The 11292-nt window shown below is 40.6% G+C and overlaps 1 protein-coding gene across 1 annotated transcript in view; it reads left to right on the top strand.

The window, feature by feature from the left end:
• The window catches only part of SEMA5A (semaphorin 5A), a 122434-nt gene that overhangs the window by 102845 nt on the left and 8297 nt on the right, over window positions 1–11292 (top strand). The window contains exons 16-18 of the mRNA XM_042464383.1: window positions 5029–5238; window positions 9096–9266; window positions 10820–10975. Of these exons, the coding sequence (XP_042320317.1) occupies window positions 5029–5238; window positions 9096–9266; window positions 10820–10975 (537 nt within the window). The remainder of the gene's footprint in view (window positions 1–5028; window positions 5239–9095; window positions 9267–10819; window positions 10976–11292) is intronic.

Consider the following 11292-nt stretch of genomic DNA (forward strand, 5'->3'; position numbering starts at 1 on the left):
TGTGGCATCATTGGCACTGCTCCTGCTGGTTGCCCAGGCTGGGTGAAGGAGAGATACATGATGTGCAGGAGGAGATGGTGGTCTTCTGTGCTGCCCTCCTCTGGCTCCCCCAGTCTGCCTGATTTCCCCTCTGAGCACTCTTCTGTTTCCTGCTTTCCTCCTCAGTGGCTGCTTCTGTTTTACCTCAGAGGGTCTTTCTTCTCCCTGGAGGGGAATGGCTGCCAAAAGCCCTCACCTCACCCCACTGGAACAGGAGCAGGAATAGCGGTAGCTGCCAGACTCAGGTGCATCCCTAGGAATAAGGTGCCCTGGCAGAGCAGTGGCCTCAACAGCCCAGTTAGCAGCAAGGGCATCGTAGAGGCACGGATGTGGAGTGGTGGCCCTCACCAAAGATGCACTGCTGCATCCTCCTCCTCCTCCTTCTCTGCCACCTCCACTGAAGGGAGGAGGAAGAAAGTGTGCCTGGGGCCAGGGTGGGAACCCCATGTGAGCATGCTGCCACCACTGCATCTCCTCCTCTGCTGAGTCACCTCTCTTTCTCATTTGCCCAACAGCCCCAGAAAAGATAGCTGGTAATGGCAGTCCACCACAGCAGAGGCAACCTGACTGGTGGAGGGAAACAGCTAGGGGAGGGGGGCATAACAGCACGAATTATTGCACTGGATGATACCCACTCTAGTGACAGCATTACTGCTTTGTTACACTTTATGGTTCCACCCCCACCCCCCCACCCCTTTTGCCACAGCAGCTGCACTGTTGATTTGTCATTCATTTCTTATCCCCTGAAATATCCTATAAATTCTTCTTGGCAAAATTTCTCCCAGGTTGCTGAATTTAGCCTCCTTGGGTAATATAGTGAGAAAAAGGCAATATATGCATTAATTTAATGAATGTGGGTTTTAGATCCAGCAGCAGCCTTTTTAGCCAGGAAGCAAACCACAGAATATACTTCACCCATTCCTGGCTTAGAGAAAAAGAACACTGTAATCAACCAGTCTTGCTCTCCGTTTTTCGTGTCATTAAAAGCAGTGACTGGTCTCAAGTTCTTCTACTCCTGCCTGTTTTCTCTTGTTTTCTCTCAGGCTTTCTCCCCAGAACTGCCTTGCTCCTTCTGACTCTACATTACATTCACACAGAGTTACACAGTGGAGCTTCTAAAGATACTGGGTGCACTTGGAGTATATGAATTACATGAAATTTTGCAAAGTACTGTGGCTTCTTTGAAATTCCAGAGGGACTATCTCTTCCCACAACTTCTCTTGTAGCAGGAACATCCATAATTAAAATGTCCCTTTAAATTGCCTATCTGCCCCAGTCGTTAAACCTCGATACAGAACTTTTACTGTGGCGCCGTTGCAGCCATTATAAACCATTTCCTAAGGCCCCACCTACATGTATGTTGTTACAACTTGTCCATTATTATTCCTCATCTTTGACTCTCAGCCAGGAGACAGCACTGTTAACCTCTCCTCTTACTGGCAGGTTCTCAAATACTTTAAAGGCTTTTAGCATTGGCTCATCTAACTCAATTTGCCCTTAATTAAAAAACTGCCTGGTAATTTCAGTTCTTGAGGGAGTCTGTATAGGAAAATGGACCTCAAGTTGAGGAAAATGAATGGAAAAGAGCTAGTACATCAGCTAAAAGACTAAGCAAAGAAATCCAGATTTAAATGTGTCCTCTGCCATTCATATATACACTGCCACAAGCAAATTACACTCTTACCACTGCATTTTCCAGCAGAGATAATACAGCATTGTAAAATGATTGAGATAATGCTTGTGAAGTGCTTTGAACATTCTATATTCCTGCATATATACTATATCATCATCATCATCATCATCATCATCATCATCATCATCATCATCATCACCACCACCATCATCATCAAATTGGGACTTGAAATAAAGTAGAGAAGTGTGGCATGGTCTTTTTCAAAATTCAAACAACCTATGTATGCTCCTTTCCTGATACTCCATTCCTTTCCTTGCACCTTCTTTCCCACTGCAACAGACATTCTGAATTTTGTGGCTCTGAGCATAATCAATTTCTTGATGAAGTGTGGGGAATCAAGGCAAAGTTTTTTAAAAAAATATTTTTCCATTGGCAGTTTTTTAAAATGTGTTTTTAAATGTGTTTCCAAGCATGCTAATATCTCTCAATTTCTTGTTGGCCATTTATGGTTACAGACTTGTTGGCTGAATGATAGGTTTGTTGGACTGTGTAAATCCCTGATTATTGCGCAAAGGGCAGGTCTAGTTTTCTGACATTATAAATAATACTGTGGCCCAGTGTCTCCTTTCTTGGGCATTTACCTCATTAAGAAAAGTGGGCCTTTTCCCCAAGCAAACATGTATAAAATTGGGCTGTAAGTTATTTAGGGGCTATGGAGTAGGTTTACTTTTTTTTAAAGAAGAGTAATGTAGACTTACACAAGAAATGTAGACACAAGGGTTGTTTCCACATCATCCATTGATTCCGGAATCAGTGTCTTTGATTCAATCATTTATTACAGAAAGTCCAATTGATATAGGTGCCAAGCTGTTGCATTACAGTTTTCTGTGTTGCCTTTCCATCTGTTGACTTGCAATTGCAGCAACTACATAATAGCAACAAAAAAAACACACTTTAAAAGCATAATACACTTTTTGTAAAGGTCATTCATAAAATAATGCACCATAAAAAATCAATGTTCCAAATGTTCTGTGATTAATGAGTGTTGATTAGAAATTAAACAATAATTAAACTATCTATGTTGGACATACCTACAAAACCTCACTCATACTTTTATGTTTTGAAGTATAGCAGGTAACCACCTATAAAATAACTTGTTTGGAATTTGAAATACTGTAGCTTTCAATGTGAGAGATGACTGTGTGTTTAAAAGTTCCCACCTTCCTTGTACTTGTGCCCGCCAACATTATGTGTGGACAGGCCTTTGTTATGCAGCTCAATCTCCCCTTTGCTGGTCCCCATTTTTCCTTAATGTGTTGCATTACTAGGAAGAGACTGTGAAAGCTCACCCTTCTATTTCATGAAATTAAATGGAGAACTGTATTCCCACAGGATAAATTGTTGTTGCTTAGATACTTGGGGTTTTATAGAGTGACAGTACAGAACATAAGCCTTTGCTCCAAGCGACATACACTATCACTTTCAGCAAGGAAGGAGACAAAAAGAGAAAACCAAGGCAAAGAAAAGGATAAGTCTGCTAATCAGGGATCATAATGATTATTTGGGCTTCATTATGGCTACACAGATTGATTAAGGGTTCAGCCAGACCAATGGCCCCAAGCAATACCAGTCAAATGGCACTATGCAGTTATTCTGACTTTTTTGCCTGAATTGATTTTTTTTGGGGGGGTGGTAAGGGAGAAGAAGACAAAAGCAGTGAGAAACTACCAGAGGGTTTGCAAATGGAAGATGACATTATCTGGATCCCCCTGAAGTTCTCCATTTGAGTCAGAAGGCATAGGACCAATAAAGGCCTCATTGAGAACTGCTCTGTATCTTTTCCGAAAATAATTCTAATGAGAACTATCTTTTTCTCATTCAATAAACATTTTCTGACAGATATTTCAGCTGGGTTTCTCCTTTCATGTCCCATTATGAAACCTATTGTTTTGATTATGTTTGCAGTATCTCACATTGATCTAGAAGATGAATGGCCAGCTGCTATCATCTTACAGACCACTCTCCTCTCCCACGTGCTGGAAATATAAGGCTCCATTAATAAAGTTGATGCTGTCCAGCAGTAATGGCTTGCCTCTTAAAGTGTGTTCAAGCATACATATAACAAAAAAATCAAAAGGAGAGATTGTTGTTAGCTGCCTTTGAGTTGTCCTCGACTCATAGTTACCCTGTGAATGAGACGCCTCCAAGCCCTCCTATCCTCTACCTCTCTGTTCAGCTCCTGTAGGCTCAGGCCCATAGTCTCCCTGATTGAGTCTATCCATCTGGCATGTGGTCTTCCTCTCTTTCCAGCATCATTGTCTTTATTAATAGGCCATGCCTTCTCATGATGTGGCCAAAGTACGACAGCCTCAGTTTAGTCATCTTGGCTTCCAGGGAAGACTTGATTTTCTAGGACCAAATTGTTTGTCTTTTTGGCCATCCACGGTATCCTCAGTGCTCTTCTCCTTCACATCTCAAATGATTTAATTTTCTTCCTATCTGCTTTCTTCACTGTCCAGCTCTCACATCCATACATGATAATGGGGAATACAGTGGACAATTCTAACTTTAGTGTTCAGCTGTATCTCTTTACACTTCAGGATCTTGTCTAGTTCCTTTTTTTAAAATAATTTTATTAAAGTAAAAATTCTTTACAAGTTTGTTTAGTTCTTTCATAGCTGCCCTTCCCATTCCTAATCTTCTTCTAATTTCTTGACTGCAGTCTCCATTCTGATCAATGTTTGATCCAAGGTATAGGAAATCTTTAACTGTTTTGATTTCCTCGTTATCTAGGTTGAATTTATGGAAATCCTCCATGGTCATTATTTTTGTTTTCATTACATTTATCATTAGGCCTACGGTTGGACTTTTTTCTTTGACTTCCTTTAGTGATTGTGCCAAGTCTGTGATGCTTTCCAGTAGTAGGATGGTGTCATCAGTATATTTTAAATTGTTGATGTTCCTTCCTCCTTCACTTCTTCTTTCTCAAATGTAGAAACTCTACTTCTTCCAGCTTGAAAACTAGTTTGGTGAAGCTATTGGGGCTAGATAAAAAGGCTTTTGAGAATTACAGCTGAACGGCAGGATGCCAGTTCACCCTTGCTAACTTGATACTATTCCAATAACTTTGGGGATTCCTAACACAAACATCAGTAGTCAACTTTAATACCAAATTATAGTCTTTTGACTATGCACATTTAATGTCCCAAGAATAAAGCTGCTAGCTCAAAATTAAAATTAACTTAAAATAGTATTACAAAGGAAGTCAGCAAGTTGCCAAGAAGGCACACATTTATTTGAAGGTATGTCCCTTTAATTTTTTTTCTTTGTATTCTGTTTGTCTCCATTCCTCTTAGGTGATTTCATGCACTCTGGACGTTATGCTGCTCATACTATTAATGGTGCCTGGTCTCCATGGTCTCCATGGTCTCAGTGTAGCCGTGACTGCAGCAGAGGCATTCGGAATCGGAAGCGTACTTGCAACAATCCTGAACCAAAGTATGGTGGCCTGCCTTGCCTGGGGCCATCTCTCGAATACCAAGAATGCAACATTCTCCCATGCCCAGGTAGGAAACCATGGAAATGGAAAATATGGAATCATTCCTAAATTACATACCTTTAAAAAAAATCAACTCCCCCCAAAAGACAGATCTCAACTGGTCTGTGAGACATCTTTTCTAGAAAAAGCTGAGGCAGTTTTTCTATTATAGGAGTTTCTGTTACAGGGCCCCTTTTTGGCAACCCCCATAGTTGTTGTTTTAGTATGGTTTAAGGGGGATATGATTTGTTGGAATGTGGCTTGGAGGACTGGTTGGTTTCATGTGCACCAATGGAAGTTTTCCTTCCTCTGCAAAGAGTGTGTGCATGCAGGGGTGGTGCTGATGCTTGTGGAGTGGAGAGATGATCCAGAAAAACATTGAGAGCAAAGAATAATCCCTTCCTCTCCCACCAGGTTCCTAGTCTTAATCAGCTCCTTGCTATGTGCTGCTACGTGCATTTGAATCCCACACACAAACAAACATAGTATTAACTCTATGCAGGGCATCATATTTTGGCTGCTCATTATTTGAGTGGTAGCAGAGGAGCATGGAACTTTCAGTAATGATGGATCTTAGAGACAGGAAGATTAATTTGTTGCCATCAATATTAATAACTTAACTTGCTTAATTTGCCAAATTATGTTAATCGGTTTAAAGAAGAAATGTGAGTGTAAAGGATCTAGTGACACCTTCAAGACTGATTTATTTTAGCATGTGTTTTTGTCAGTTTCAATCCTCATCTTCAAATGCATTGATGGAGTACAATATTAAAGCCACGATTTGCTGCTTAAAATTGTGGGTTTTCAGAACAAGCTGTGGGATTTATACAGAATATGTGTGACTCACTGAAGAAGGCAGTAGGTGAAAAGCAGAATACAGAGAGAAGGAGAAGTGAGCAGAGGAGAAAGAGGGTGGTTGAAGAAAAACTTTTCACGTATTTATCCAGTTGCCCAGCCTTGTGTGAACAATAAACCTATTAGAGAAGTACAAAGAATTCATTGAATCTTACTCCAAATAATGTATGTTTGTATAAAAATGTACCAGCATAAAATCAATAAATATTAAAGGAGGGAATGTAAGGAATAGAAATGTTCCTCCTCCACTAACCAAAAAGATTCCAACAGTTTTCATTGAGGTCAATAAAGGACAAAAGACATACTAGACTTCAGCTCAGAAAGATGTGACATTCTGAAATGCTCAAGGGTTTCATGCCAAGCACACAAGACACCCTCCTCCTCCATTTCATTTTATGCAGGGACCCAGCATTTCTCTTCCATTCTCTAGCTTCTGAAGTCTATAAAGATTAGAACTACAACTCCGCCAGCATAGAGCCGTGTGAGTCACTTCTTCTAACCCTAATCTATTTTTTGCCAGAGACACCTTGTTTGATGTAATTTGGCAGAGAGAAAGCCATCTTGCCCTCTAACAAGTTCTATTGACCTTAAAGAAATTAGTTAAAGTACAGAAATAAATGTAGTGTTAATCAAGCAGTCTGTGTGGAATTCAATCATGCTGGATGGGAGAAGTCTAATGAATATAAAATAAAGTCACATAGATACACACTTCTCTTGGGGAGGAACATAGACCCCCCTCATCTAAGCAATAACATATACTAGTGTAAGGAATTAAACATATTACATCATATTCATCTTAGCAAATATTACTGTCAGACAACCATTGTTGTGGTGATGTGCCTTCAAGTTGTTTCTGATTTGTGGTGTCCATAAGGAACCCCTGCCATGCGGTTTTCTTATAGCATTTGTTCAGAGGAGTTTGACCTTGCCTTCTTCTTGAGACTGTGAGACATGTCAAGGTCACCCCATGGGTTTCTATGGCTGAATGGGGATTCGAACCCTGGTCCAACACTCAAACCATTATACACACTAGCTCACTGAAGCAACCATATGGTATAATATCAATCTATATTTCATCTCTGTGTTGTTTATAGATGAAACACACAGGTACTTGTATCATTGACAGGCATTGCAACCCTTTGCAACATCCCCTATATATTTCTGTAGCGGGCATTTTAAAGAGACAGTGTGGTGTAGTGTTTTGTAGCATTATATTACAACTCAGGAGATCAGCGTTTCAAACCCTGCTCAGCTCTGGAAACCCACTGGGTGATCTTGGGCAGGTCACACTTTCTTAGCCTCAGAGGAAAGCTACAGCACCCCCTCCCCTGAATTGTTGCCAAGAAAACCCAATGCTCACCTTAGAGTCACTGTAAGTTAGAAACAACTTGAAGGCACACAACAAAATCTATAAATCTATAAAGATAGAAGTACATTTTTACTATATCTTGTTTAATATTTAGAATCAAGATTACAGTTGGCCCTCCATTTTCATGTAGGATCCGTTCTAGATCCTCCCCCCGCAAAAATGGACACTCATCAATATTCAAGCCCCATGGGTTTGAATGGGGCCCATGCCCATGAGTGCGTGGGGGACATGCCCCATTGAAAATTACGGAGGTCTCCGTTCCATGAATATTGAAGACTTCAAGTCCATGAAAAAGGAGGGGTGACTGTATTTCTCTCTTTTTCTTACCAGCACTATAAAAATATTTACTAGGCAGGAACAGCATCAGAAGCATAAAGTGAGATAAGGATTGTAAAGGAGAGGCCCTTCTTATACACTGATTTTTTTTATACATGGATTCAAGCATTGAAAATGTTAAAAAAAAGTATAAATTTCAAATATCAAACCTTGATTTTCCATTTTTTATAAGGAACACCATTTTGCTATGTCATTCTATTTAATGGAACTTGAGCATCCACGGATTTTGTTATCCACGGGGGATCTTGGAACCAAACCCCAGCATACAACAAGGGTTCACTGTAATACAATGTAAATTTTCAGTAGCAATTCACAGTTGCCTGAAACTAGTGTTATTGTCCGTTGTATGAAGACCTTCATGGTGACTGAAGTATCTGTAACTCTCCAGTGTGAGATATCCCATGGGGCAGAGTTGCTGTGCACTCCTGGATTGTTTGAAACCCTCAGTTTACTTGATTTACTATAAACTAATTTCTAAATGTGGCCCTATTTCCTCCGCCACTCTCAGAAGTGTAATGTGTATTTGGTATTATCCATGTTTCTGCCTTAACTCAGTTGAAATACTGGATGTCTTTGAGAAGTGATATTCAGAAACATATGGGTCAGTATCCTGCACGTTGTATACATAGCTGTTGATCCTCACCCCCTCCAACCTGACTTGTAAGCAGTGCAATCCTCACCTCAACAGAGCCATTTCTGTGTTGTTGGAGAGCAACAGAGAATTAACAGGGATGTGTCCCATGTTTTCATTCTGGGTGCACTGTGACAAGCATCTGTTGAAACCTCCAGGAGTCCTCAGGAGCTGACTGCAGTGGTGTCTTTGTCATGCATCTTGCTATCCAACAACAGAGAAATTACTGTGCTGCGTACTGGGGGGCTGGGGGTCTTACAAGGTGGGTTTTGGGGGAGGGGGATTTTGATTATTGCTTGTTGTGTCTCTACAGCAAGCAAAAAATGTATCCTATGAGATATTCAGCTAAAATATGAATAAAACCAGTTGACGAATCGATTTAACAACCATTTAGAGCAAAAGTAGGAAGTTTGTGTTTTGTCTTTCAGCCAGTCACAGGACAAAAAGCACACAATCCCAAACATACCGTTACATAAGTAATACGATCTCATAAACAAAACAATTCTACATTGATGATTGATTGATTGATTGATAGATAGATATTTTTATAAGATCCCAGACATATTAGGAAGAACAAAACATAAAAAATAAAACTTGTATGTCTGGGACAGCATATTTTTACCTCTTGGGACTGATTCATGTATGTAACTTTGTTCTTCTTGAATTCTACTGGTTGTATTTTGTGTTTCTTCAGTTGATGGAGGCTGGTCTTGTTGGTCATCATGGTCCAAGTGCTCTACTACTTGTGGAAGTGGGCATTACATGCGGACTCGCTCGTGCACAAACCCTGCACCAGCTTATGGAGGTGATATCTGTCTAGGCCTCCACACTGAAGAAGCACTCTGCAATACGCAGCAATGCCCAGGTATAGGAAATCCATTTTGTTAATTGCTTCATGGTTTTGCAGAATAGGCATGGTTTACAACTAGATTATTTGAAATTGTACAGCATGCTCGGATTATATATGAATTATATATTATGTATTTTATTTGCATTATTTTTATCCTGTACTTTCTATAGAAATTATATGTCTGGTTCAACCTAAGTCCTATTTATCCTCACAACCCCTATGAGGAAAGCTAGTCTGAGTTACCATGACAGATTTGAAGCGTGATGCACCAGTTCTCCTCAAGTGCTAATTCCAACACTCTAATGCTGGGTTGGGAAATCTGTGACTGAATTTCATCCCACTTGTATCATCAGCCTACTTTGCCTGGCTTAACCTGCAGACCCAACATCCTGAGCAATCCCCACTATCCCTAGTTTCTCTTGAGAAGCCTTAGCCCATGCAGACTTGCTATGTACAGACCCTAGTTAGCCAAGACACAAAAATATATAAACACTCAAGATAGAACGAAATATTCTTTTTTCCTCCCTCCCACCCTGGAATTAGCTGCAGGTAAGTGGAGTATGGCACAGTGCAGCAGGAGCTGACAAACTAACTGACAAACAAGTAGTTGAACCTTGGAAATCAAGAACTTCCCTTTGTCATGGATGACCAGCTTTTCTGGTAGAGGATTGCTATCTGCTCTGGTTTCTGGCTGAGGTTTCAGGTCATTCCTTTTTCTATCCTACCAAATTCAACTTACCAAATCCAGTGTGTATTATGGTGGTAGAGTGGAATGGATTATTTTATAAAACATAGGGAACATTCTTTCTGCCTTGGTGGACTCTCTACAAGGACCATGATCTGCTAACATGTAATGCTTAGTGGAAAGTATGGAGTATCTAGACAGAGAGGGCAGCTTGAGGAGGTGGTCATGGAGTGAGGGTGATAGCATTGGCTTCACCCACAATTGGAAGATAAGGGGCTAGCCCCTCTTTTATTAGCTTTCTTCCAGTATAGGTCACATCCCAGGCTAGAATTTATTCACAAAGGGCTGCCATCAAAAAGAGCATCATGTTGAGTACTCTCTAATCCTAACTGTAGAATCAGGGACTTAGGAAGTTGGGGATGTTTAGCCTGGAGAAGAGAAGGTTAGGGGGTGATATGATAGCCCTGTTTAAATACTTGAAGGGATGTCATATTGAGGAGGGAACAAGCTTGTTTTCTGCTGCTCCAGAGAACACGATCCCGGAGCAATGGATGCAAGCTACAGGGAAAGAGATTCCACCTCAACATTAGGAAGAACTTCCTGACAGTAAGGGCTGTTTGACAGTGGAACAAACTCCCTCAGAGTGTAGTGGAGTCTCCTTCCTTAAGGTCTTCAAACAGAGGCTGGATGGTCATCTGTCGGGGATGCTTTGATTTAGATTTCCTGCATGGCAGGGAGTTGGACTGGATGGCCCTTGTAGTCTCTTCCAACTCTATGATTCTGTGATTCTAGGGAAGTATTATGCTAAAACGTTATTATTTGATGATCTAGCCCTGGGTATTTAAATGTTTCACAGGCCTTTTTATTTTTGTGACTGTCACAGAGAGCTGGTCTGAGTGGTCAGAGTGGTCTGGCTGCAAATCATCTGGAGTCCAGTTTCGCACCCGCCATTGTAATGTTTTATTTCCTGTGGGTCACCAGTGCTCTGGAAACACCACTGAGAATCGACCATGTGTTTTGGATTCCAACTTCATTCCAGGTATGGGCAAAACACTGTGCAGCTCTTGAGCCACTAGCACCTTCCCTACATTTTTTTTGGAAACAAGTAAAGTCTTTTTTCTATTTAGACAGGCTATGGTCCATCCCGCTAGATAGAATAATGTCCTGGATCTTGCTAACTGTTGTGGTGGTGGTGTGTGTGTATATGTGCATTTTAATTATAGGTTTTAATCTGGTTTTAATTTTTGATCATTTAATCTTATTTTAACTTTTGAATCTTGTGGATTGTTAATGGTATGTTTTTTTTAGTTTGTTGTAAACTGCTTTGAATCACAAACTGGGGAAAACAGGATAGAA

This window comes from Sceloporus undulatus, chromosome 4 (assembly GCF_019175285.1).
Source record: "Sceloporus undulatus isolate JIND9_A2432 ecotype Alabama chromosome 4, SceUnd_v1.1, whole genome shotgun sequence".
Taxonomy (NCBI): Eukaryota; Metazoa; Chordata; class Lepidosauria; order Squamata; family Phrynosomatidae; genus Sceloporus; species Sceloporus undulatus.